This window comes from Sebastes fasciatus, chromosome 2 (genome assembly GCF_043250625.1).
Source record: "Sebastes fasciatus isolate fSebFas1 chromosome 2, fSebFas1.pri, whole genome shotgun sequence".
In the NCBI taxonomy this organism is placed as follows: Eukaryota; Metazoa; Chordata; class Actinopteri; order Perciformes; family Sebastidae; genus Sebastes; species Sebastes fasciatus.
This window is the reverse complement of record NC_133796.1, coordinates 20,700,264-20,728,243: the sequence shown is the minus strand read 5'-3', so window position 1 is coordinate 20,728,243 and position 27,980 is coordinate 20,700,264. Positions and strand designations below refer to the sequence as shown.

At 41.2% G+C, this 27,980-nt stretch overlaps 1 protein-coding gene and 1 long non-coding RNA gene across 8 annotated transcripts in view; one reads left to right on the top strand and one right to left on the bottom strand.

The window, feature by feature from the left end:
• LOC141754602 (uncharacterized) overlaps positions 1-27,980 on the top strand; it is a 479,452-nt gene that overhangs the window by 385,649 nt on the left and 65,823 nt on the right. Inside the window, exon 1 of one of the 2 annotated variants that reach the window (XR_012590682.1) lies at positions 26,093-26,332. The exons of the other annotated variant lie outside the window; for it this stretch is intronic. This is a non-coding gene — a long non-coding RNA (uncharacterized LOC141754602). Of the gene's footprint in view, positions 1-26,092; positions 26,333-27,980 lie in introns of those variants that run through there. 2 annotated transcript variants of the gene reach the window in all.
• ppfibp2a (PPFIA binding protein 2a) lies at positions 94-20,273 on the bottom strand. Of its 6 annotated transcripts, XM_074613603.1 has the most exons (23): positions 20,133-20,273; positions 18,964-19,211; positions 15,500-15,586; positions 14,450-14,563; positions 12,597-12,728; positions 9,890-9,982; positions 8,821-8,932; positions 8,593-8,625; positions 7,966-8,027; positions 7,215-7,293; positions 6,959-7,083; positions 6,806-6,873; positions 6,656-6,716; positions 6,103-6,241; positions 5,113-5,254; positions 4,082-4,210; positions 3,696-3,846; positions 3,365-3,476; positions 2,993-3,081; positions 2,236-2,358; positions 1,784-1,909; positions 1,489-1,677; positions 94-1,405 (listed from the first exon to the last, which is right to left on the bottom strand). In XM_074613603.1, exons 1-23 carry the CDS (start codon positions 20,194-20,196, stop codon positions 1,184-1,186), a joined length of 2,700 nt encoding a protein of 899 aa, XP_074469704.1. In that variant the 5' UTR covers positions 20,197-20,273; the 3' UTR covers positions 94-1,183. The 6 variants fall into 6 exon arrangements, with proteins under 6 accessions (XP_074469704.1, XP_074469714.1, XP_074469740.1 ...); XM_074613613.1 differs by lacking the exon at positions 8,593-8,625; XM_074613639.1 differs by lacking the exons at positions 18,964-19,211; positions 20,133-20,273 and adding an exon at positions 17,745-18,329.

Sequence of the window (27,980 nt, the reverse complement as noted above, 5' to 3'; positions counted from 1 at the left end):
TCCCTGAAACTAGATATTTTACTTAAAAAGTGCAAAGAGGCATAGACAAGGTATTTCAATCAAAGTTGTTAATATTCAACAAGAAGAAGATCATTGGTTTATGGATTCATTTATTTTCATTAACTCACCAACCAAAACAGGTTCTATTGCAGGCTTGTCAGCGACATGAAAGCAGTTATTCAACCTGGGCTGGAACAAAACAAACCTCCTGTACAACAGTGTGGTGCCAGTCATTCTGTGCATTTTTAATTTCTGACCAGTAGGGGGCAGTCACCCATTCAAGATCCTAAACTCCATCCTCAGGAAGTGAGGTGTGTCTCTGACTATAATAAAATATTATACTGCAACAATGCTAACAATCTTCTGAAATAAAAAAAATTCTAAACCCAAACTTGAAAACTACATCTGTTACTCACATTAGTACCGCATGCTTTAATTGAGCTAAAATGTAAATATGATCAAGCTGTTTAGAGGTTGTAGTAGTATGCATTTAAGCACCAGATGGCAGCAAAAGCATTTGCTTTGATGGTCTCCAAAAATGACAAAAAGACTAACTGTTGACCTGATGTTTATTATATTACTGCATATTCACAATGATCTTATGAAACAAGGCACCATTTGAGTAGAAGAATCCTACACAAAACAAACTTAATTAGACAGTGCAGAAGAGTAAGTAGTGTACCGTCGAGAAATAAAATTATTTAATTTGGGATTTTTTCTTTGTCAGTCTTACAGAAGATGAATGAGAGACATTCCTAAAGTAACTGGTGTCAACTGTGCAGTCAATCCAGATATATAACAAGAAAAGGCCGTCAATATTCAAACTAAGTCTGCAGACGTTTAGATACAAAATGGTCAGTAAAATGCATTGTTTTAAAGCAAAAGTATAAGCTTTGGAATCCAACTGTATAAGGAATGCAGAGAGCAGCTTTCATAAAACAATTCACACAATGTCACCATTCATCACCATTTTAGATGAATATTGCTTCAGCAACATCTGGATAAAAATACATTAACAACAATTAACATCACCTGCTTAACACAGCGTGTTTGCAGCCCATCCAGCAAGTCAGCACATGGATTCATCTTGGGCACATTTCTGCATCAGAATTTCCACCGATTTACAAAGTCACTTAGTGAGTGAGAGAGGGGAGTGAGAGAGGGGAGTGTGCTGTATTTTAAATTATTGTTTTGGGCTGTTAGCCTGAGCTTTCATCCCCACCTGCTCCGGCCTCTCAGCCTGTCTGTCCAAGCTGGGGCTGAGGCCCCTCAGTGCTGCAGAGGGCAGCCGAGAAACCCCATTCACTGTCAGCGCTCCACTGTCTATTGGGCAGATATAGTCTGCAGATTCATCAGGTTTCCTCTTTCTGAGGTGACTGAATTGGGTGAAGCCCAGTTTCTTTGGCTGAAAACACACAAAAAAAGTCCAACCATTAATAAATCATTTTGATTTTATGCTACAATTTGAGTCTTAGATTGTGTTCTTACCTTTACTTTAGCAGTGGTAGTGAGGGGCACATGGCCTGTGGCGTTGCCATACTCTCGCTTCTCCTGCGTGGCCTGATGCCCCACCAGGGTGGAGAAGGCTGTGGCGAGGTGGCGGCGGAGCAACGTCTTCTGTGGAGGAATATTCAACAGCAGGGCCAAAGTCTCTGCGCTGAAGCGAGGCTCCAGGATCTATTGAAGAGCAGATTGACAGCAACATATTTAGGTCTCCAGGCTTGTATAGTAATGGAAGCATGAGGAAAAACGTGCAGACAAGCTCAAAATCTGCAGTACTTACAATCAGCCCGCCATGAACGCCGCTGCCCCGTAGATTAGGAGCGAACTCAGCTAGATCCACTGCTCTCAGCCACTCCATCACACGATGGTTAGACCACTGCACCACCTCTGAGGGAGAGGGCTGTTTCTGAAGAAGTTAAAAAATAGAAATATTAATCTCTCATCTGACTCATTACTGTTTGACGCTTCTTCTAAATACATGAGAAATGGGCATAATGAAGCTTTAACAGAACTTTGGAGGGGGGTTTGGAGGCATTTATACAGTATGAAAGTAAAAACGCTCTGTTTGAAAGCATTTGATGTCTGTCTGTCGCCATCTTGTGGGCAACTGATGTGCTGACACCTATTCACCATGTAAGAGCAGAATTTACACACAACATGTAGCATAACACACATTTATACATCATAAAACATATACAACTGCTACATACAACACTTTCCATCTTGGCTTACCTCTTCCCCTGGCCTACGGCGAAGACAGTTGGGGTTGAACTTGTTGGCATGAAGGACATGGATGGCACATTTAATACTGAGATGATGAAGCTGGCTGGTGACCTTCAGAGTCAAGAGGTCATTCTGAGTAAACAGCAAAAAGAACATCAGTGAACTGTATGAAAAATATACAGATTCATAGCATGTTTATAAATCATGTCTGACATGTAAATGTATTTGCAGGCCTCCGCTTTAAAGGAACAGTGTGTAGCATTTTAGGGGATCTATTAGCATAAATGGTATATAATATTAATAACTGTGTTTTTATTATTGTATAATCACCTGAAACTAAGAATCGTTGTGTTTTTGTTAGCTTTAAATGAGCCTTTCATATCTACATCGGGAGTAAGATCTCTTCACAGAGTCCGCCGTGTTGCTCCGCAATGTTTCTACAGTAGCCCAGAATGGACAAATCAAACAATGGCTCTAGAGAGCCTTTCACGTTTTTACGTTACCTGAAGGCCACCGTAGTTCTCCGACACGCTTGTGAAACTGCAGGAACGTGAGCCGCCGAGTGCAAAACCGTTGTACCACCAGCCGCCACCTGACTTCCATTCCTCCTAAAGTATTGTTAATATGGTATAGATGGCTTCTGAGCGAGGTGAACGGCGTTACCACGGTTTTGCACTCGGCAGCATAACACCACTAGATGCTGCCAAATCCTACACACTGTACCTTTAATATAAAATGTTACAGTAGATGCAGGATTGAGTCTTACCACTGTGAGGTATTGTATCATTCGACCATCCACTCGGGCTTCATGGAAGTGGTCTTTATACTGAGGCAAACCAATATCATCCAACCAGCCTAAATGGGAGAAAAATCAGACATTGATTCCTTCATTCACTAAACTTTTGAATGTTAAATCGGCTGTCAGCTGTCAGAACATGTTCACTGTAACTGCAGTTACAGTTCCTGGTTTTGAATGCAGGCTATATTTGCATTTTTTCTAATATATTTACATCTCACACATTACATGTCTTTGTTTGGTTTGTGGTACGAGAAGTCTCTCTCTATATTTGTACATCTGATTCAAATGAGAATGTGCTGCGGTGGAAGTTAAAAATATTGCATGTAGAAAGAGACTTACGGGTGACCCAGATGTAGTCCAGCTCTGACGATTTCTCTACAACCTTAGTGACGAACGCCTTCAGAGCGAGCTGCAGCTTCTTCCTGTGCAGTGGATTCTTCATACCCATCTCCTAAGGGCACAAAGGAGTGTTTGTTACAATAAAACTAAAGACTGTGGAATAAATGGTGGTTTACTCACACACCATGCAGTGTAATTTAGCCTGATAGACCTTTTTATCCATGATTGTGTTTTTCCTAAATACTGTATATCAGTTAATGAATAATCACGGAGTTGTTAATTCAAGATGTTTTCACAGTGTTCATTTTAAAGTGACATTTTATTCTCTGACCTTCTCAAAGTCCTGAGGTGTGGCAGACAACAGCGTCTGTCCATTTTCAACCCACTGCCTGGTGAGATTGACATACTGGCCCAGTCCATAGTCCTCTAGCCAGCCACATACCTGCTCCTTGGTCCACTGGCTGAATGGGATGTTCATATCACTGGAATAATAAAAAAATAATAATCAGATGATTCATTTATCAATGCATTTACAACTGAATTTGTTATGCTAAGAAAAGCCATTTAGCTTCTTTTTCAGAAATGGTGGATGCAGGGGATGAGGCGGGAGAACCAAACCAGATTATTGTAAAGCAGCAAAGTGTAATGGTGACCTGTTAAACACTGAAAACAGGAGTACTGTACTACAAGGTGAAGTAGAAGCACACTGAGCTTTACCGTGCAGGGTCATAAGATTCGGGGGTCCTGGTCAGTCTGGGTCCTGCTGTCGCACGCAGTCCCCCTCTTCTAAACTGACTGCCATCTGGATCCGCTGCCTGGAGCCCTCCAGACTGGGTTCTTCTCAGTCTGTATGGGTGAGGGGGAACATGTTAGAAACTTTCATTCGCAAAGTAAAATGATAATTAAATAAATGTGGCACAATCATATACAGGTCATTATTGATAAATATAAACAATAAAATACATTAAGTTGCTGCAGTCTTAGGGCAAGTGTAGTAGAAGGGTAGTTTAATATATGCATAAATTATATATATATATTTTTCTCTTTACATCACCTAAACCTAGATTATTTATACTCAATTGAATATATTCTACACCATATGTTACTTAGACTTGCAGTACATATTTATACATATACTTTATTTAGGTCTATTTAAAGGAACAGTGTGTAACATTTCGGGGGATCTATTAGACGAAATGGAATATAATATTCACAATTACGTTTTCATTAGTGTATAATCACCTGAAAATAAGAATTGTTGGTTTTTCATTAGAATGAGCCATTTACATCTACATAGGGAGCGGGTCCTCTTCACACAGTCCGCCACGTTGCTCCGCCATGTTTCTACAGTAGCCCAGAACGGACAAACCAAAAACGTTTGCGTTTTTACGTGACCTGAAGGCCACCGTAGTTCTCTGAAACTGTGGTATTGTGAGTGGACGAGTGTAAAACCGCGATACCGCCAACTGCCGTCTGACTTCTGTTGCTCCTAAATTAGCGTTATATAGCGGTAAAGATGGCCTCTGAGCGAAGCGACAGCGCTACTCAGCGGCTCACGTTACCACAGTCTTGGAAAGGTAGGAGTGAGCGGAAGGTTACTCAGTTGGTTGCAATCTGCAACCACACCACTAGATGCCTCCAAATCCTACACACTGCACCTTTAATGTTTGGTTGTCCTTTATTTGTTTACTCTGCGATCATTTGTGTTGGCGTAATGTTGATATATCAATGTATTTCCCCACACTCACTTTCCCCAGAGTCTCTTAAAGCTCCTGTTATTCTTCATGTATTCTGGTGAGCCCAAAGCTCGTTGGCCGGCGTCTGTGTTTGCTCCAGAATGAACGGGGGAATTATCACCTGAAGTGCTGTCATCAACTTTCTCCAACTTTCCTGTGAGAGGTTACAAAAACCACCGTCATTGCAATACTACTAAGTACAAATAATATGGTTCAAATGGTTTAATTGTGATAATTAGAGCAGACATAGCCTCACTGTTATGTTGCCAAAACAAAACATTTCAATAATGGGAATTTATTAACTTATAACACAAAGACTGTCTAAATTTGTAGTTTCCTATAGTTGAGGCATTGTTAATGAGAAAATCATGCTTATGATGATGATGATGATGATGACTGAGTAGAAAGCAGTAAAAAAGCACATTTTTTTTCGCTTTGCATACCAAACAGAACATTAAGAGCTAAGTAGCGCACGTGTGGCGGTCTGTCTGCCTTTTCATAATGCTCTATTCAGCAGAGGGAGCATGAGTTACAGACCATTGAGTTCAGCAAATAATTCATCGGTTAATGCCCCGTGAAAAAGAGAAGGGGTTTAAGCCAAATTTTACAAGGTGTGATCTTTATGATGTGCTGCAGTCAGTCACCACTCTACAGCAGAACGCAGCAGGGATAAATCAGGGTGGGGCTCAAGTTAAAACTGGTCAGTGAAGCTGAGGAAGGGTGGAGCTGCTGGGATGAATGTGGTCAATCACAGCAATAGAGAGAGGGTGTGTTTGAAAGTCAATCCCATAATCCATCTGCTCTTTCAGGATCCTCTTCAATTAGATGTGATCAAAGGTGCCGTGGTTGTCTGATCAAAGGAGAGTGGTTTGCTCCAAATATGAATACCCGCCTTTGCTCATGGGAATCACTGGCCTCGTGACTATCCCACAGAAAAAGGAAGCCTGATCCTACATCAGGGATTATTATTGCACACTACTGAATTAATATGTCTGGATTTACTTTGGCTGGAGTCTCCGTCTTCGCTCCCATCTGGAGACCTTTGACTCTGGATTTCACTGCTGCTGTCTCCGCTGCTATTCTGCTCTGACAAAGAGGAATTCACCGGCAGCGTCTGACTTCTGCTGTCATCCAGACCACTCTGGATAAACCACACACAGATACAGATAGAAAAGTTATTAACTTTAGATATATGTACAAAAACTCTATACTGTACAAATTCTCTCATGCATCTATCATGTAAGAAACAGTAACAGTAACAGTAGGACTGTGTGTTGGCAAGAATCTGGTGATACGATACGTATCATGATACAGGGGTTGCGATTCAATAGATTGCTTTTTTCTTTAGGAAAACTGTCATAGTATAAAGAACACACCACATATGCATTTATATATATGTATACAGTATATGCTATGGGCGCAGTTCTGATGTCGGACTCTGGCAGGCCATGTTTCTGTCAAATTAATGATTTCTTAAGTAAATATCTGTGTAATAAGCGTGATAATGTACAGCTAGCAGGTTATTGTTGTGAAATAAACCCTAATTATAAAATACCTTCTGTAAAGGTCCATTTGTTAGGTCATTCATGCTACTTGATAAAGTTGACGGTTCTGTTCTGAGAAGATAAAAACACAATAATCTCATTAAAAAATTAAACTAAGAGATATGGAAGAGACGTCCACTGATGAAAAGCTGCTTGGCTACCTGGAATCACTGTCCTTCTGGGCTGATGAAACAGATGTGTGTTGGGAGGAAGAACTGCTTGTGGAAACCTGTGATGGATAACAAAAAAAAAATCTAAATCATGTTCATGCAAGCAAAACACTTTAACTAGTAGTTGAAATTGTTTGCACCCACTTCAGACTTTACGTCCACAGATTTTGCGCTGGCAGAGTCGGTATTCTTCATCAGTGCATGCTCTTCTTCCTCACTGCTGCTTGACGGAGTCCTGCCATTTGACAATGAGCGGACAGCAGATGGAGCTACAGTAACAAAGAGAGGAACAGTGGCGTGTGTTGCTGTTAAGGAGGGAATAGTGGTGGCTTTCATTGTGCTCAAACGTTGATGCGAACATAACGCGGATGAAGGATGAAGGAGTGAGCGAAGTGATTACCTTGCCTCGTGGCGTGGGTGACCTCTCTGAATTGCCTGCACTGATTCAGCAGCAGAGTGAGCTCTTCAATGCGTCGGTCCTGATGAAAACAGAGAGGAACCCCAATTAAGATGTTTATCTAAGGTTAGGAAACACACATATGGGCTAACAGCTTCACTTTATTACTGACCCACACGCCACACAAACGTCCCTCATTCACCATATGGCCTTTACATCAAAGTAGTGGATAGGGAGGGGACTGACACAGGCCTGGCTTGAAATCTTAGTTGTGGTAACCAGCTGCGTGCAGTGTGTGTTTTTTGAAGCGGTGCCCATGCCTGGTTTTGTCATGGCTCTCTTAATGCAGCTCGCTCCAAAATTAGGCTTGGCAGATCGAGGCCTACTTAAGTGTGGCTTTGCCTGAAATGGCTCGCCTTGGGGGTGTGTGTGTGTGTACGTGTGTGTCCGCAATAGTGTGCCACATGTAGGCCCTCGTCTGTGAGTCTTTAAAGTCCAAGCTTCTCTGGGAGGGAGAATACAAAAGCCCCTCTGTACTAAAAATGGTTTGAGGGCGGCGCCTCCGAGAAATGACAACATCTAAAAACAGTTAACTTCTAACCTTTTAAACAGCGCGATGATAGCGCGTCCATATACAGGCCAGTGAGACGCTTTACATTTTAGTAAACTGATGACAACACACACGCTGCTCTATGCTGCATAATCACATACAGCTGTGTTGACCAGAGAGAGAAATGGTATCCAGATCACTTACCTTTTCATCATTGGCAGCGACCAGTGATTTCATTCCACTCCTGAGCCTCTGAAGCTCCTGATCTATAAAGAGAAACACCAGACTGATTATCAACCTGTATAGGCAGCTGCACATAGCGGAATATGGTTATTTAGAAAGACAGGAAATGCTAGCATGTTATAAATTTATCCCTCGCTAGATTGCCATCCAAACCATGTATTTTTAGATTCGCCAAAGCCTTTTTTTAATCTACCAATCATAGCTTTAGCCATGTCAGCTTTTACATATTTGGGCCCACAGTCCAAAGACACTTCCTTTGTAACTATTGCCGGCACACATTGCTGGTGAGTGAGAGTGATTATATTAAGCAAGTACCTCAGAGATGCTATGAAAATTAAGAACAAACAAGATGTTATGCTCTCAGGAATTCATTAAGATGCTGAAAAAGCCAAAGGGAAGAGAGATAGTGCATCAAGTGATTTATTTGGAAACCAGTTGGTGATTGTCAAAGCTGCCCCTCCGAGCAGAAGGAAACAAAAGACAATAAAATACAGAGACATGTCTGGAGAAAGGAAATAAATGAAAGATCAAAAGTAGACATGGCCCATGGGTTTAAACTGATTTTCATTAAGTGCTGTTCAGGCTTACAGTTGGTGTTTAGCCTCTTCCTGTATATCTCCTCTGAGAGAGAGAGAGAGAGAGAGACAGAGACCCGTGATGAGACAGTTTATTAAGGGCCAAAACAGACTTTTCCCCACAGCCGCTACTGCAAGTTAATGAATGCAAAAAGGAGTCATTAACTGTGGCACCTATCAGGCTGGGTAACTCTGTTGTTGGCAGGTCGGTTGAGGGCTTGAGGCTGGGTGCTTTGCTTACCTCTCTCGGGGCTCTCGGGGGATAGAGAAGGTCTGGCCAGCAGTTGAGTGTGCAAGCTCTCGATCTCGGCGTTCTTACTGAGCAGAATCTGCTGAAGGCTGCTGATCTCGGCCTGTGGATGCCACACAGTGAGAGTCTTAGCACAAAGGACATGCTGCTCTGTGCCAACACACATCTGTTTGAACGCACAGCTAAAAGCTCTTGTTTCTCCACCACTACCTATACATGTATATTAAACACCCACAGTAAAGCACAGGAATGTCTCTTCTCTGAATTTTAGAGAACCAGATATTAGGCCACTAGTGTTTGGAGTTTATAGTGTGTTGTGAAGTAAGTCACAGAGTATAAGTAAAAAACAGATGGCAATAAAGTTAAGTTCAGGCTGATGTATTTGCCAGTGTGTTCTGTCTGTATGTTGTGTAGAGGAAAGTGGACGTTTTTGCCTCATATAACAAATCATACCTCTGTTTTACTTAACAAAACAATACTCCCCACTGGTTTGTTTAAAAGGGTAGAGTAGGATACATAAACTCACACATTAAACACGTTATATAGCTCAGTATCTGCCATATCAACATCTGTAGCCAATTATTCTAGTATGCATTTGGTTTCTCCAAATTTGATTAAAAATATATTTGTCTAATAATCTGCTACCAGTAACAAAAGATCCAGACTGAGACTAGCACATTCTGTGAAATGCAATAAATGTTCATTTTGCAATTGTGGGTAAACATCCAGTTGATGGCGATATGCCAATAAGATATTTTCATTCTAAAAATGAAGAATAAATAATTACAGATATAGTAATATAGTATCCACAAACACTGCACAGCAAACCAGGACATTAAAAAGGGGACTAAGCCATCATTAAATCTATTTCTACAGGACTTTAAAATAGAAGGTGAAAGTTCTCCGACTTTAGGTGAAAAACAGGATGACTCACTAAACTGGCTGGAACATTGGATTGGACAGCATTTAGGAAAGTTAGGTGGACAGCTAGCAGTGGAATTTGGGCACTGACGGTGTATTGCAAAGTCTAGACACCGTGAAAATCAGAGGTTTCTTTTACCTTTGTTGCTTTGAGTTTCTTCTCATACTGCATCTTCTGATCCTCCAGGTGCTCCACTTTGTCCTTGAGAATCCTGAGCTCTTTAAATAAGCCCTAAAACAGAAGAACATTTAGCTAGTTTAAATATTCAGGTGATGTTAATAAATCTGCACATTTTTCTTCCATAACATACAATATTAAAAATCACATGAAGTGCACATATTAGTGTCACACACTGCTGATGCATAACTCAAAAACGAGATTATTTTTCCAAACAGATAGACCAAGTTGCACAGTGACATTTGGCGCTGCAGAGGATATTTAGTGAGTGCTTGTTTCATTTGCATCTGAAGCTGAGGATTACAAAGTGAGACAACCCATGCTGTACACAACATCAGGAGTCATGCAGGCAGGCTGTGCCTACACTTTCTTCTTCGCAGTGGTACTGCTGCTCTGCGTCTGAGCTACTCTCTGCCAGGCTGTGTGTGTCCCCATCGGGCCCATCTGGAACCTCTTCTGAGGTTCTGTCACAGGACGGCCCTGGGTTTGAGCCCTCGCCCTTAGTGGACTCAGTGGGGCACGCCACCGGAGAGCTTCCGTCGGCCGGGATCTCCGACTCCAAGGCCTTTTTCTCCTGTATCTTGCTATTGATCTCCTTCTGAAACCTGCACATCTGCTCCTGCAGCTCGCTAATGAAATTCACTACAGTCTGACAGATGCAGTGAGGGGAAAAGAATTGAGAGAAATGTTTAGAAAGAGAAGAGGAAATACTATAGAGTAGGTGTATATGTCCATGCTTGTGTGTGAATGCAATCCTCTTGAGCCTGAATACATAAATATGCTTAGAAACACACATCCTTGGCTGTTCCCCATATACCACCAGACCCTGTGTGTCTACTGGGCCAGTTGGTCTCATCTGGTCTAGGTAAACACATATTGTTTTATATTTGTTCATAAACCTGAACCCTTGCTTTGACCACAACTGATAGGACTGCCCCCTCTTAGTCGATTAGTCGTTTTTTATGCTTTTTTCATGCTGAATGACTTATTTCTAAGAAACTTATGATCACATGTCTAGTAACACAATATTTAAAGTGGTGCTTTTGTGTGATTCTTTGTGGAGAAACAGTTTTACAGATATGTCGATTAAATCATCTAATCGATTAGACAACAAAATCGTATGAGTATTACTGTAATCGACTAAGAACTTCTTTGGTTGAGGACAGCCCTAATAACTCTATTATTATTATGCATTATGCTGTTCCTGAATTCAAGCATATCTAGTTTATTAAATGGGTAGTTTGCATTGATAAATTGCAAAAAGGGTGAGTAGGTTTGCCATCTTTTAGAGGTGATCAGTGCCCATGTTCCCTCAGAAAGAGTGTAAACAGCAGCCAAGCTATGCCCGGACTGTGGACAGAGGAAGTCTCACTTGGGTTCTGGTACAGCGGATATGACAGATGATATGGAGAGCCTGCATGGCTAAATTTAACTGTAAGCTTACTGGCTCCACAACAAGGAGGCTTCCACATGTCGTGTGTGTCGGCGCAAACATGCATTTGTGTGGACATGTTTTGTGTAGTAGAGGCAGCACGTGTTGGGAGGCCAGTAAAGTGTTCAAAGCAGATTTTTTCTCCCCCCCTATTCTCCTTAAGTCCAAACAGCTGTTGTAGGGAAAGTTGTGCACATGATGAAAGCAAGATTAAGAAGTGCTGAAACACTGCTGTCTACTAAATCACACGTATAGTGTGCTGTTTTCTGCTTAAATACAAATCAAATCTCTATAGACGCTCAAGCATAGTTTAAATAAATCCTTTTTTTCATACTTTATAGATCAAATGTTTTTGGGAACATGCCTCCAGTTCCTTTTTTCCAGTCAACCTTTACCCACCACCAAGAACAATATTCTCTGGGCTAAAGCCTACACACACTCATATTTGGCCTGCCATCCATCATGCCAGCTCTGCTATGCGGGAACTCTTTTAACCTGAGGACACAAAGGCTCTTTGACCAGCACTGTTTTGACAGTAACTGCACACATTACAGTATCCTGTCTGGTAGTAGCGCTACTTTCCCTGCTTCCCGTGCTTCCCCTTTCTCCGATTCATACGGTCACCGAATGCCCAGGATGTGAGCTGGTAACCCAACACATCTGCCTTAAGCAAATACATGATTCAGTTTAAACTGACAAAAAAAATGTAAACCCCTCGGAGACTTTTTTCCTGTGGACTTTGCCCAGGAACAACAGAGCCAGGGTTTGGGTGAACGTTCCCCTCCGTCCGTCCAGAAAGTGTTTATGATCTTCCATAAAATCAGCAGCTGACTTCAAGGTTAGATCCATCAGAACACAAGGCAGATTTTTGTGTGTACCCTTCATTCCTGGCAGAGTTAGGTTCAAATTTCCAAGGACTGAAGAAAAACAGAAGGTCCTGAGGATTTCAGCTGAACTAATTCATCCTTGCAAACAGTCCTTGGTGAAACCAAGTGTACGGTCATTTAGATATGAGGCATTCACATTTACAATAGTCAAGAATATGAAGTTTAATAGCAAAATGATCATCAGAGTGAAATGATTTGTGGCTCAAACTTAAAAACGTCGCCACTAATTAAAGAAAAGCAAGTCCAACTTGCACTATTCAACATGGCAACTTTGTTTTGATGGACACATACCGGCTCTAAATAACAATACAGCCATAAAATACCACAATGAACAGGCACATTTGCCTACCTCCGCTTTGTGTTGCCTTTCAGCCCCATGGCTCTGTTTTCCCTCCATGTCTGCCAGCTTCAGTTTCAGGTAGGACACCTCCCCCATAAGATTCAGCTTTTGGTTCTCCAGCGACGTCCTATGCAGGAGCTCCTGTCATCAACAACACACAGCACGAGCATGAGGCTACACAAACAGACACATTATAACTTCATTGAGACACAGCGCTCAATACTTACTGAGCAAAGGCAACATTAAGTGCTGTATGAGGCACAGCGAGCCTCCACTGCTGTAATGACCCCTCAGACAAACCCGCTGGTTTCAGACACTGTTTGAGTGGCTAAATATACACAACCCATGACCACTATTTATAATGCCTATTTCACAGCTCGCTCAAAGTACACAGCAGTGGGGGAGAGAGAGAGTGAGAGAGAAAGATACCGAAACAAGCATGCAAAACATTCATAGAAAGAACATCAAAATAACTCTGACAGGTGCATTTTCCTGTCTGTCACTGTGAACCTGGTGCTGAGGGAGACTCTGCTATACACTTCTGTGACTATCTGTCAGCCTTGAGAGTTAAGCCAGGCCACGCGGGCAGATGTATTACTAATGTGGTTGGTGTCAAGCAGGTGCTAAATCACTTAAAGTCCACAAATGAGCATTGGAGGCAGGCAAACAGTACATATGGATACATCCATTTCAAACTCCGGCTTCGGAAAATATCTGGGCTTCTTCTGGAGTGTACACATGGAAAATATTAGAGCTTTGTCACCAGGAAGAGATTTACGGCTCAGGTCCAAAGCCTCATAATGACCATGTCTCCAAGAAACCAGCCCTGGCTGCCCTTTGGTACACTGCACACACACACAGCACAGCACTGTACGTACACACTGAGCGTTAAGTTGTAACAACTCATCAGATAGTTAAAAGACACATTCCTGGCGCTCGTAAAATTAGTCAGAATAGGTTGAAAGTGTCTATTTTGAATGGAAATTTCACAAGAGCAGCATTATAAGAATGAGATACTGTGTAATACCTGGTTCATCTTACTCCAGTGTCTGCCTGCAGCAAAGGAGGAGGAAGTGTATTTCCCTCATGGATGCAACGGTTTCAAGTGCCTTGTAGTTTCAGTAGATTACAGTTTCATTCCAGTCAGTGTCCTTCATAGTGATAAGAAGAGTCTCTGTTGTAGATTTCGAGTCGAAAGCAAACAACTGAAAGTTGCACACACACACACACGTCTAACTCTTAAAAGAGCACCACCCCTATTCTTTCTCCCGCCCTTCTCTCCACCTTTTTCAGCTGTTCCTCCCTTCTTACTCATTTGTCCCTCTCTCTTTTCCTCTGTCGTCCTCTCTCTCTTCCTCAGTGTGTGTACATGTGTGTGTGTGTGTGTGTGTGTGAGAGAGAGAGCATGCAGGGTCTTGGTGGTTACAGGTCGGGGGTGTGGCTAATGGTACTGTAATCACCTGCCCAGACAGACCAGTCTGGCCCTGCATAAACCAGAAAAGCGCTCTGAGACACTGCCGTGGAATGAGTCTGAGCGTCCTAAATATTTTGGTTGTCAGGGTAATGTGCAGCCAGGAACACTGGCATCTCAGCAAGGAATTTGTTCCCAGGAAGCAGAACTCATCCCGAGTTACATTCTACAGCTTATGAGAAAGGATTGGATTTGCAGAAGGGTTATATTTAAAAGATAAATGGACAGTCTGGGCCCTGTCACATTTCATTAAATGGAAGAACAATAGTGGTATAATGTCTCCTGGTGGACGTCAGTTTTTCCTGATTTGGGTCCAGTAATACATCCAGCATTTGGTGTTGAGAAAGTCCAATGTAGGATGTTTTTACACGAGATGTGTAAAGCTGTGTACCTGCTGAAGCATCTCCTCTGTGGAGTTGAGTTTCTGCTGATGCTCCACCAGAGAACTCTGTAGGTCGCTGATCTTGGCCCACTGAGCTTCCACCTGGTCTGTCAGCACGCTCACCTGTGTGTATGTGTGTGTGTGGACAGAAAGTTAGTAGAGTCTTTTTTTTTACACCAAAACTTGACAATAAAGCAGTTTCCCCATCATTTAGTTTCCCATTTTATCACATAATTGCAGCCTAGGCCTCAGATTCTCTCTTTTACTACAGATTGATATCAGCTATTTCCATTTAATTGCCGTGCTCAATTTTGTTGAGATTTCCACGTCTGTGCCAGATCAAACAGTGCAGACGTTTCCTTTGAGAAGAACTGAATGATCCTTTGTGCCTCAGTAGGTGCTTGCAACACTTCACTAGCTCTGGCAACGTCAGCAGAACGCGGGTTAAATGTACAGCCACAGACAAACTATTAAGGCCAAATAGTAGCTAATCACAAGCTAAAAGGGCCGGTCCGACCAGCCAAGCGGAGCGGATTTTCTAAAGGAATGTTTTATGTGAGTCTTAGAGAAACAAACAGGGCACCTGCTCTCACACACACACCTACACGCTACAGCACGCGCTGGTACTAGCCTCGACCTGTCTGAGATAAGCACTTGTTCAGAATTCCTCATGACTACACACCTACACACACACAGACAAAGACATAGTGTTGTTACAGCACCAAACCCAGCTTTATAACGGCTGAATCACCTATGCAAAAGCAATTACGCAACATTTACAACACAATACTCTGACCTAGCTTTGCCCTTCCTTTCCTCGTCTCTCTCCTCTAACGCTGTTATGTGATATGTTCACTGTTTAGAATCAGTTCCCACTAACAGTGTGGTGTCATATGTCCTCTTTTATTTGAGCAGGCTCACACCCAATGGAAGTGAGTCGTCTTTATAAACGAATATCCAGGCATGCTTTATGTTAATACCTTTTTAAAGGTCATGTAAATCTTACACAGAAAGAGACTGTAACATTTTATTTTGAATGTTAGGAGTGATAAATCTCACCTGCAGAATTAGTGACTCTTTGTCTCCCTCCAGTCGTGATAACCGCTCCTGGTAGGACTCACTGTTGCCAGACGATTGGAGGTTAACCTTCGGAATAATTAAGTTCAGTAAGTACACTGTTAATACAGAACAGTTGCCCAGTGGGTCGGATTTGTTTTTTTCTTTAAATGAGGTTGCAGTCTCACATACACACCCAACTCTCAGTCTCAAACTTTGTTGTGTCAGTGGATCATGTGTGGAAAAGTCTGTAAGAGGTTTACGGGTCCTAATCCAGCATTAAGCGTTGTGCACAACATTTTTATACCGGCTGATTAGTGGAAAAAAACTGTTGGGTGAAGACTGAGCTCCGGGCTGTCAGGGGTATTTCAGAGCCATCAGCGTGCAAGGGAAGCAAAGTGCAACCAAATGGGCTCAGATTTCTCCAAAATCCAGCCTTTCAACCACAATCATGGAAACATTATGTAGACCAGCGTCCATCACCCTGAGCCAGCAAGTGGTTTGCAATAACTTTAAAATACCATTAAGCCTTTAATATACTCTTTGCATCAGACTATAAAAAATACTGAATACATGTGTTTTAGCAGTAGAACAGTCGAATGTACAGTATGCATACTTTAAGTGTTATTACAGATATTATTTTACCTTACCATTTTGTGTCCCATTTTCTTAGTCCAGTATTTGGCAATAATAGTCCCTGGCTTGCTTTTTGTGAATTGTGAACAGCTTTCTTAGTTCTTGCTGTGTGTTTAAAGGAGCAGTGTGTACGATGAGGAAGGCTGTGGCTCAGAGGGTAGAGCAGGTTGTCCACCAATCGGAAGGTCGGTGGTTCGATCCCCGGCTGCTCCGGGTCACATGTCGATGTGTCCTTGAGCAAGACACTTAACCCCAAATTGCTCCCGAAGGCATAGCCATCGGTGTGTGAATGAATATTTAGATTAGATCCTGATGGGCGAAGTTGGCAACTTAGCAGCCTCTACCATCAGTGTATGAATGGGTGTGTGAATGGATGAATACTGACATGTAGTGTAAAGCGCTTTGAGTGGTTGGAAGACTAGAAAAGCGTTTTATAAGTCCAAGTCCATTTACGATCTAGCAATTTGGCAAACTTCAATTTAGCAACTTGGACTATAAAACATTACTAGACTATTACTAATACAGTAATGTGACTAGTCTCCAGTGAGGTTATTGTATATATATATATACGTGTGTGTGTGTGTGTGTGTGTGTGTGTGTGTGTGTGTGTGTGAGTGTTTGTATTATGTTATAATTCAATCCAAAATCCAATCCAAAAATCCCAAAATTCAATAGTCCAGACTTCCTTTGTGAAACTTCACATTTGTAATTGTTGACAATGTAACAAAGGTGTTGATTCGACTCAATAATGTTTAGAGTTTTTGATGTGGTTGAACTGAGATGAAGAAGAAGCTATAACAGGGCCATTGCATTCCATTACTTAGTACAGGTGTTTCTATTTGTCCTGATAATTCAGTGTGTGTTTATCTTTTCATGTATCTATATCTGTGATTCTTGTAGAGCACCTTGTATATTTGGCTCGAGCGGTGTTTTATAAATACATTTCTACTTACTACACTTACTTATTTACTATATCAAAAGATTCTAAACTTTGTCATGACGACTAGTCACATAGGGAAGAAATCAACTATTTCCCCAGTGGAGTATCAAGTAATAGCTAAAGTGTCCCCGATACATCATGAACCCAAGTCTCAAAATTGTGCATAACTATGATTGACAGGTACATACAGTACGTGAAAATGCTTTCTCTATGGATTCAGTCAGAATTATAACCTGATGGAGGCAGTGAGGACTAATGCCTTCTTAATGGTAGCAAGATGGTATGTGCTGTCAAAACACTCCCTATAGGCTCAAGTGGCAGGAAATGATCTCAGCTGACATGTATATCCATTTATCGCTCAACTCAAACACTTTGTGTCCAGTTCGGCAGGCTTATTGCTGGTATTGTTAGCTGCTTCTTTTCTTACATTAACTTTTTCCAGTCCACAAGGAGCTAGTAAACCAGAGTGCATGCGTCGCATATTCTGCAGCACACCTCTGCAACTCACGATCAAAACACGTCCTCCTCCCAAATTACCTACCATGACAACCACTGTTATGTTGTAAAAGTAACAACACCGCAAGGCCACAGTAAACAACAAAGATCCTTTGTGCAAACTTTGGTTCAGCGTAAAGGTATGAAGAGCAAACATGCAAGTGGAGAGTGTCTTACCTTCCTAAGCCAGGCAAAATGTTTGTAGAAGTCAATATCATGCTCCATTCTGCAGGCCCATTGTACTGTAGGTCTGGCTCTTAATGTTAGATACTAACAGAATTGAACCAGTGCTGTAAAGCATCAAGGAAGATGAACCGATACCAAAATCCACAGTCTGACAAAACAATGGTTCTTAATGGTGCTGTACTCTCCTTTTTACAGACTTTTATGTTGCAGTTGTAGAGAGAGCAAAGAGGACCTCAGTCCGTGTGGGTTGGAGTCTGGGCAGCCTGAGACTTTTAGAGCCGAGGCGAATAACTCAAACTATGCCAGTTGGCTGTACTCCCCTTCTTTCTTCTCTCCACTTTTTTCTACCGCTTTCTAACTCCCCCTTTTTGCTTTTTTCTGCTTTCTCTCTCAAGCACACTCAAACTGCTTCAGCATTTCTACTGCATTTCTGTGGCCCCTCATGATCTCTCATCGTTTTCTGTCCTCACTTTCTCCCTCCAGTACCTCTCTCTCTCTCTGTCTGTCTGTCTCCAGCCCTGTCTCGCTCCGTCTGAAGTACCTCTCGGTCGAGCTAATTTTGCGGGGCTTCCTAAAGGGGCACGGGGGGAGAGGAAACTTTCTGCAGCACATGCTTGTCAGATGTGGTGCAGAGCAAGGAGTCAGTAAAGACGATGCAATAGGGGAGGAGGAGGAGGAGGCTGTGGAGGAGACTGAAGGGGGACGTGAGTGTAAAGTTGACAATATCAAATTTAAGTAGAGTAGAAGAGGGCAAATACTGGTGGTGGCTGACCTGGACCAGACGAACAAACAAATGTTGCAGTAAAAAGGGAGGACAGGAGCAATGCAGGGAGATAAGAATGAAGGAAACAAGGGAGTGAAAGGGGGAGCAACTGCTTTTACTTTAAACAGGAGCTCTGGATCTCATTACCGGTGCAGTTTGCTATAGCGCTTCCAGCTCACTACTTCTTAGCAGGCAGGAAAAAGCCCTCCAGATGTTGTTGACCAGGATCAAAGGCCACTATATAACACAACTAATAAAACCCATAATGGGCTTAATAGTATGCCTTCCCACAATTCTTTAACATAACCCTTTCTCATGAACTTGATTTTGGATATTTCATATTGGGTATTGGATTTGCATACTGGGGTTATATAATGCTGTTCTGGTCCGTCATCCATCCCTGTTTGAGAGTTGAGGGCTTTCACATGTGTGTGACACATCACTCACCTCATCTCTCTCCAGCCATTTTAGTATAACGTGTGCCGTGTCCTCTGAGACTTGTTTCCTGAGAGAGTCCTGTTCTTCCTCACTCCTCTGCCCCTCCAGCACTGCCCTAAGGGCCTCAGTCAGCTGCAGAGCCTTGAGGGCGGGGTCCACGTGTGGGTCAAGGGTCAACTGTGAGGTACACTCGGAGGCCTGGCAATCCTGGCCACCTAACCGCACAAGAGCACTGAACAGCCCATCACCCATTTTGCCTAGAGAGGAAAGAACAACAGTAAATCAACAGAATTACAGCTGTCTAATTTTGTGGGCATCAGTACTGAGTATATGATTAAAGGTTAACTGGCAGGCTGCAGTGCAAACAGGATAGTTCCTGAAATTGCCTCTTGAGGGCGCTATTGTTATAGGATGTAAATAGCTTCAAATGGCTGCACACTGGCTTCTGAAATCCACAAATTAGAGGTTCAACATGTAGGTTACTGTAATCATCATGTCTAAGTTGCAGAAAGAAATTTTGATATATGATGTCTGAAGTTGAATCAAAGGTACAGTAATGCAGGAAGGACACAATGTGGACAAATGCATAGTTTTGTAACATGTATTTTCATTGACAGTGTGTGATTATTTGTAGTCATTAGAGTGTGCTAATGGTTGGGCTGTCACCTCTATTAATAGAGTGTTGTCTTCTGACCCGGTGCAAAAACACACTGACAGACTGCTGAGGTTGTGACAAAGAGCACCTGACTGAAATGTGTCACCTCTGCTAGAAAATACCGAAGGGAAGACTCTGGGAAGAAACTTTATGCAGTTAGTGCACAGTGAGATTTACAAGCTCAAGGAGAAGCAATAAAAGTAGAAAAGCATTAAATTGAGTGAAGAATTTAGAGAAGAACAATCACAGAAAAGCACTCGTCTAATCAAAAACCTCCTTTCTTCTATTTCACGGACACTAACTGATCTCTCATCCTCAAATGCTTTACTATTTTCTTTTCCAGCTTTTGTTTTGTAAGTTATCCATCAATTACAATTTAAAAATCCAAAGAATGTTTTTTTTCTTTTCTATGTACTATATGTGTATGTGAAAATCATATGTGGGTGGCTCCGGTTTTATGGAGGCCTGCAATTACAAACTGGGCAGTCTATTGGAGGTCTGATAATGAAACAGAAAGTCTTACCAGCAATAATGTCGTCCATTTGCTCCAAGGCAGCCTCCAACACATGGCTGGCATTTGACGCCATGGCAACAAACTGTCTTATAAAGCAGCACTAGTAGATCCTCATTCACTGGTACAAAGAAGAGTGTTAGCTGGTGGAGTGACAGAGACTGAGAGATCTTCAACAGAGAGACTACTCCCCTTTCTTGTCGCACTTTTAGATCCTTTTACAGCAAAGCTGCAACAGCTGTCCTGACATCTGAGTGACTTCCAAGTAAATAACCTCCTGAGTGTGGCTTTTGGGTTTAAACTCCCCTCTCATTTTGTGGCCAGAGCCATACCCATTGTCAGCGCTGTTATCCACAGGCCATATTTAGAATAGTTTGTTTCTTTGTTTCTTTAATTGTGTATTTGTATACACTTTCACTCCACATCAACTGCATTCATGAATGAATTCTAGTGCAAAAAACAAAGTGGGAGAAGTGATGGTAACTATAGATTTAGCTCAAAACAAACAGTTTTAGTGGAGCCACAGAGGTCACGTCAGGACATTGGACCGTAGTAACCCACGATGATTGACGGTGATGACAGAGCACACACTTCATAATGAAAAGCACAAAGAAGCTGGAAAAAGCAGCAGACTGAGCAGTCGCACCCATAAGAGCCTGGGGTTTGGTAATATTTCAGTCACTGGTTTGATATTGGAGTCACTGATTTGACTTACATAAGATAAAAAACAGTCCTGACATAAAGCAGTTACTTAGGATATACTGATATTTTGTATGCTACCATGTCTTATTGTTTCTCTGTTGTAACAAGACAGCATCAGCAGGATAAGCCAGTGAGACTGATGTGAGTTTAATCATCTTTGTGATGAAGGAAAAGCTTTCCTCAGGACAAAGATCACCTGAAGAGAACATTAATCTGTGGAGGTAAAAGCCAAACGATTTATTATTAGGTCATAGGAAAAAAGTTAATCTGCATTTCATTTAGCATTTGTCCCAGTTGGTTCAAATGGCATTGCACCTAAACTGTAAAAATCCACAATGAGTTCGGCAAACTAAAAATGAATGCTTATGCCTGAATCTGATCTGATAAGAAATGTCATGATGTTACATTTTAGATTTAAGGCTCCTTTGTTGTAATACCTTACAAACCTCTATAGAGAAACTTTATTTTAACTCTAAAAGTACTAATACATAATCTTTTCGTGGACATATTGTTACTGTGAAAGCTAAAAAAATCAATGGAAATGCAAACAGCTAAATAAAATAAGGAGACTTAGTCTACGTTGTTAGACTCAATATCAATCACAATGGAAGAGATACAGCTTATTAATCTGTTTGTTTAATTTTATTTTCATTTAAAACATGAATCAATCAGTTATGACAACTGCCACTAAGATTATACCTGATCTTCCTTTTTAGTCCGAGTTACTTGACTGGTTTAACTGATTAAGCACCTTCCTTAACCTTACCTTTTATTTATTGATAAGTGTGATATTGGACTATATCAATAAAATTGACTTGACTTATTACTAACTTAACTTTCATGTTATGTTTTAGTCCATAAACTGAGCTCTGTTATATACAGTATGGCCAACAGGGTGCATCAGTAGGCAAGAAAATAACATATCTGCATATGGAGATCTCTGTCAGTTTACTTTAAAAATAAAAAATAAAAATGTTATTAGGGTACATTTTTATTGTGGGGGGATATTGAATACTATTTTTATTTTATTACAGATCTTTATTGAGAATTTGCATGTTTACAAATCATCATAAAATAAACCCTAATTCAACGTTTTCCCTGCCACCTCTACTTGTGAGAACACTGTGATTTCACAAGAAAGTTGGAGTCGAAACATGAATACTTTGCAGACTAGGTGGCCTAAGAACTTGTAGCACAATAAAATTGCCTCGACAACATCTTTAGCTATTGTACACCTTTAGTTATGCCTATGGGAACACGACTGTATAAAGATATATAATATAAATAATGGAAATACCACCGTTTCTAATATAAATGCTTTTATACAAGCACAAAAATGCTGTATGTTTTTTTAATCCTTGATCATAATTTTCAGGGTAATGTAGTTTCCACAGAGAGGAGAATCGATCAGCTTGAAGATGAGCTCGCCATGGTCAGTTTAAGGATCGCTCTGAGCAGATCCTGTCCCAGCTGGTGGGAGCAATCATTGCATCAATGGGGGGGGATGAGGAGGAAAATACAAAGTATGAGAGGTTACACTAGGGCCTTGTTTATATTCATCACACACACAAACCCATTGTAAGACACTAGAAAATGGAAAAGACATCTCTTTCTGAGGAGGCGATATTCTCTCTCCATCTCCCCTCTTCTATCTTTCTGTTCTTTATCCTCTTTCTGTTCCCTCGCTTCATCTTTGTCTCTATAAGTGAATTACCTAGCAGCAATGCAGTTGTGATTAAGTAAAAGGATTAGGGTCAGAAACTGATAAAACAGTGATGCTTTTCTAATTGCAGTTTCCATGTATTGATGACCTGTTGACAGAAACAAATATGGAAATTATGGAATTGTAATGCTTGATTCAGTCCACTGTATATTCTTAACATACAGTCCAGCGGAAGTTTGAGTACTTTGTATTAGTTCATGAAAGTCAACCACAAATGGCTTTAGAGACCACATGTGCAGAGGGAGAGCAAACCAGACACTAAAGAGAGTCAGCATTCCCATATAGTGCAATGAAATGTTCTACTAAAGTGAAATAGCACTTATGTAATGTTAAGAGTGCAGCATTAAAACCTTTTTCAAGGAGCCTGAGATGTTTCACCAGCTCAGTTTATTATGGGAGTGTAGGACACTGGGATACAGTACACAGCTGGGGGGACACACATCAGGAGATGACAACCAGTCTTCTGCATAACATTCACACCCGAGAGAAGATATTTCTGTCTTTTTAGACTGCTTTTCAGCTGCATAAAGAAAGAACTAGTTATATGAGATATGGATTCTTACAGTGCTGTAATCATGTATACCAAATCAACCAGTTTAAATATTGTATGTGTCCACAGTCTTCATTTCAAAAAAAGTAATTAGACAACCGCATAATTAGAGTAGCATACCACAACACAGCTTTGAAATGCTAAACACTATAAGTGTGGATAACAAGACAGTCAAAACCTCATCAAAATGTAAAAGTAGAAGAGGACAACCCAGCATTGCGATACACTGTCACCTCTATTACAGATGTAATTTGCATTTAATAGTTAATCACATTATTGAAAGTTGACCTTGAACCTCTCCAAATCTCATTTTGATTCATCTCTTATCTGTTTCGCAGGTTTTGAAAAAGGCTGATACTTGAAACGTTAGATTTCCTCCTGGAGTTCTGCATAATTTAATCAGGGAGGCAATTAAATTCTGTAATATCTTTGTTTTTCTTCATGTTTTATGTATGTGTTCCCCTGATTGTTACAGTACATAGGACTAACAGAAGCAGTCACAGTTGCATTAACAATGTGGGTCCAACCTCGACAGTGGCAGCTTTACTAGAGACACAAGGCTATTGCAGCTCAGAAATATTTATGTTGTATACATAAACTGTATATAAAAAGTGGACACAGTCACCGTAATGTCATCCATTGGTTTGCAGATTGCCGTTTTGAAGCCTCGAGTTTGCATTTTGGTTGCACTTCCTGGTTGGCCTACAACAATACGTCATCCCTGGAGCACTCTATGACAAGACTGCAGGAAGTTACTTCACCTGGCCAAGACATATTCCAGTGCGTAACTGGACCACATCTGTAGTTTTAAAACAGTCAACAGATCATTCCTGCCTGACCTGTTGTCCAGTGGTCGACACACAATAATGCAGAGCATCACAAATACGCCTGTGTGTTGTCCCACCCGGGGTCAGATGAGAAGAATAATACTGCTACACTTAAATAGCTACACATAAATCTAGTATTATGAAACAAGCTATTCTTCCAGTCCACTAATGTCTTTGGATTTAGTGAATGAGCAGTGGCATCACTGCTGGCCATGGGGATGACTTGGCTCATCTTAATTTGCTAATCACATATTTAGTGCACAAATATGCAGGCATTAGTGGCTCAGCCAGGTAAAATGGCTTCATAGACTTAGAGTTAAGAGTCAATATCATTAAAGTACAGTGTGAAAGGCTACTCTGTGAAAACAAATGTTTTAAGAATTGAGAATCAGTGTAACAACAACCACACTAATTTAATTCATAATAGAAAATTGCTATCAGTTGTTGCACATAAGAAGCTGGCATACTGTCATACTATTTGCCTCGGTGCCGTAGAGTAAATGTCAGACAGATAATTATACCACCAAGTTAAGTGATTTGTGAAAAGAGCACTTCTCCCCTTTCCTTGTTACCATCCACCTGGCTGGATCACAGTTGTGCAGCCCACTAGAAATGTGTCATACACAGCGCCCACTAACAAGCAACCCACACACCTCTGTCTCTGCAATGACAACCCACTCCCACCCTCTTCTTTTCTCTCTTTTAGATGATATTCCATCATGATACACACACACAGGGTGAGGTGTAATCAGGGACAGAGTAAATGGACAAGGTCATGGTTATTAGGGAGATGGCAGCAACTGAAGGGTAGCTGTCATGAAGGCAATATGGGAGTGGAGACCCTAGACACTCATACTAAGGAGAGCTACAACATCAAACCATCCATAGATAGCAGCCTTCAAGGAAACTCCATCGAGATAACGTATCTACAGTATGAGAGTGACAGACGCAACAGCACAGTGGTCAGACACATTAACACATGGAGCCATGTGTCATACATACATTAACAGCAACAGGTACAGTATATTTTATGACATGAACAATTGCCTAACCAGCTAAAGAAATGGGTCAACTTTGTTTATGATTGAAGGAAGTTATTTTGGTTATACGTTTATATATTATATCTGTTCATGTTTTTAAGCTCCTCATTCAGGTTAGAGGAAAACGAGATATGAATATTCAACACAGCAACATGCAGCGAAGCTTCATGTACTTTTCTCTTCGCTAGATAGGAAAACTGTAGCAAACCAGTTATCTGATTACAGTTTCTTTCAAGTGGCTCAGAGCAATCATCTCAAATGTTTTAATGATATGGATACATGATATGGTTACATGATGGTACATTCTGTTCATGCATAGATAAAATAAATTATAAAGATGAAGCATGGGATGAAATTGGCTAGCACATGCAGTTAACATCCATGAAGTACAAGGCATTATCAGATTCAGCTGTTTATCAGCTTCAGCTCCTTTTAACAAGGGATATATATTAATATTAAACAGCAAGTGTTGGGTGTGGTGTTCCTTTTTGGTCCTCCCGTCTCTTTCATCTTAACTTAGAAACATATGACATATAGGATATATACGTGAAACTCTCATAATCTCGAATATCTAAAATAAATCTTTATCTGCTCCTAACCATCCATCCATTCATGCAGGCTCGGACTGGCAATTTGGCAATTCTGGCAAATGCCAGATGGGTCAACCCACCCAGTGGGCTGCAAGGCCATGTAGGGAAACATTTTGTTATTTTTTTTTATTTTAGAAAATATAAGTTCATTTATAAAGTAAAAATAAATAACAATAAAATAACAACGCAAAATATACATCTAGGCCTATATAAAGAAAAAGTAATAGCCTACAAATTCTGAATAAATTCTCATTGGTCCATAAGAAATGTATCAAACACATAAGTAGTTTCTTCTTCTTCTTCTTCTTTAAGGTTTATTGGTGGTTGACAAACAACGATTTGGTGCATTACTATTTGGTGTGGATCATTCTGGCTAATAATTACTCATCCCAAAAAAATAAATAAAATAAAAAATAAAAATAAAAATAAAAATAAAAATAAAAATAAAAATAAAAAACATAAGTAGTTTTAATTGCCCTCTTATTCTTAATGTTTCTTATTTGTGTTTTTTCAATTGACCTGTCAGCCCACCTGATGTTGGAACAGCCCATCTGATTAGGGGTCCTAAAATTATCAATAGGTTACCTACGGCAGGTGCAGTCAGTGGTACCTCCCCCCACCCTTTCAAGTGGATCCGTCCATCATGTAATGTCAGAGGTCTGTCAGGAAGTAATCAAATGAAATCAAGACAGCTGAGTTGAATGTGAAAAGACAAACGAAATGAAGAGAAGTAAAAAGTCTGGACAGATGAGGAGCAGCAGGCCAAAGACCACCCAGCAGGTGAGACATAAAAGTCACAGTGTTATTGTTAACGCAGCTAAGTCAGAGTTGGTCGTGTCTAGAAGGTAACTTACGAAAACTTGCAAAAACTCTTGCGAGACTCGCTGCCCGACGACCTATCCTAACCTTAAAACCACATCGCGAGTTTCTCAATTTGCGTGTTACCTTTAGTGATGGGAATTCAGGCTCTTTTTAGTGAGCCGGTTCATTTGGCTCAGCTCACCAAGAAGAGCCGGCTCTTTCGGCTCCCAAACGGCTCTTCGTTTTTACCACTTCTGCCTTTTGTAATTCAACCAAATTTAGCGCTGTTTTGACCTATGATTAGTATGTGTGCACATATATCACTATAATGATTCAGTATAATTATACTAAACCTTATAATTTCCAGAATACCGTAATTTTACATGCTGCTTCGCTTTCGACCATCACTCATCTTGTCTGCTATTCGCGCACCGCACTCCTCTCTCTTTCTTTCCTCCTCTCCCTTCTGCTCTGTACCTGTAGACCGCCAGCGCGCCGCACCCCCCCCCCCCCCCCCCCCCCGCCTCTCTCTGCTTGATGGTATGATCCTTGTCTGTCATCACCTGATTGGTGCCACGGACGTCATTAACACAACATTCAGCCACAGTCAGTGCGCCGTGGCGCGGAGAAGATCATCCTATCATTCTGCCTTGAATTAATAAAAAAAATAAAAATAAAAAAAAAGACTTAGCTCAACTACTACTCAACTACACCCCTTCAGACTCCCGTCTTCTGCAGGGTGTAGTGTGCGCGCATGCCCTGGAGACCAAACCTCCCCTGTGTCTTCTGGCCGTGGTCGGGGGGCTGGAGCAGGAAGAGTTGACACTGTTTTGCAAGACGGGCTTCACTAAATATAACTTTGCGGTTTTGGTGCTTCCGTGTAGTTTGTGTTGGAACAGCGTAGCCACACGCAAGCGCGCATGAGACACCGACACGATTTATATGTGTAAGAAGTTACAAACAGTACCTTTAACATTAGTTTATTGAAATATTAAAAAGGGTTTTCTTTCACTCACACACACAATTTTCAGATACAGTTCATGCAGTGTAGTGCGTGCACTGAGTACCTCTCTGTCTGTCTGTCTGTCTGTTTTTGAAAATTGTTGAGTATTGAGGGATAACACTGTAACAGGCAGCCGCTAAACGAGCTGCGATGGCAAGTGAGCAGCGTCAATGTAACATTCCGTTCACTAAAAGTGCTTGTTTTTGCCACTGACAGGCTCAGATTGTTATTATAAGTGTCTGTCAGCATTACAACAGATTTATATTAACAATCTGTGCCTGTCATGCCAAAAACAAACAATTTTAGTGGACGTAAATGACGGTGCCAGCTTGCCCCAATAGCTCCATATTGCAGCCTGTGAGCAGCTGCCGTCTACAGCGCTCTCCCTCAATACTGGACCAATTTCTGAAATTGTTGTCCCTATTAGTCAGTGAGACACAAAAAACATGGGAAAATAGGGTCCAGGTTGAAAAATACCAAAGTTGCCTTTTAACTGAAATAACAAAAGGGGCTGGGGAAAATTGAAATAGGACAAATAAGTTCCTGGTCACTGCTACTATTTTTTCTATTTCTTCTCACCCTCACCCAGTGAGTCAGACACAGTCCTGGATGGAAAAAAGATTA

What these genes read in the sequence shown, in the direction of transcription:
- ppfibp2a (XM_074613603.1), bottom strand. Translation starts at nt 20,196, where the DNA reads ATGGCGTCAAATGCCAGCCATGTGTTGGAGGCTGCCTTGGAGCAAATG. An exon ending in TTTAAGAGACTCTGGGGAAA is followed by an intron (nt 4,211 to 5,112) that starts GTGAGTGTGGGG and finishes TCACCCATACAG; the next exon opens with ACTGAGAAGAACCCAGTCTG. An exon ending in GCCGTAGGCCAGGGGAAGAG is followed by an intron (nt 1,910 to 2,235) that starts GTAAGCCAAGAT and finishes TAACTTCTTCAG; the next exon opens with AAACAGCCCTCTCCCTCAGA.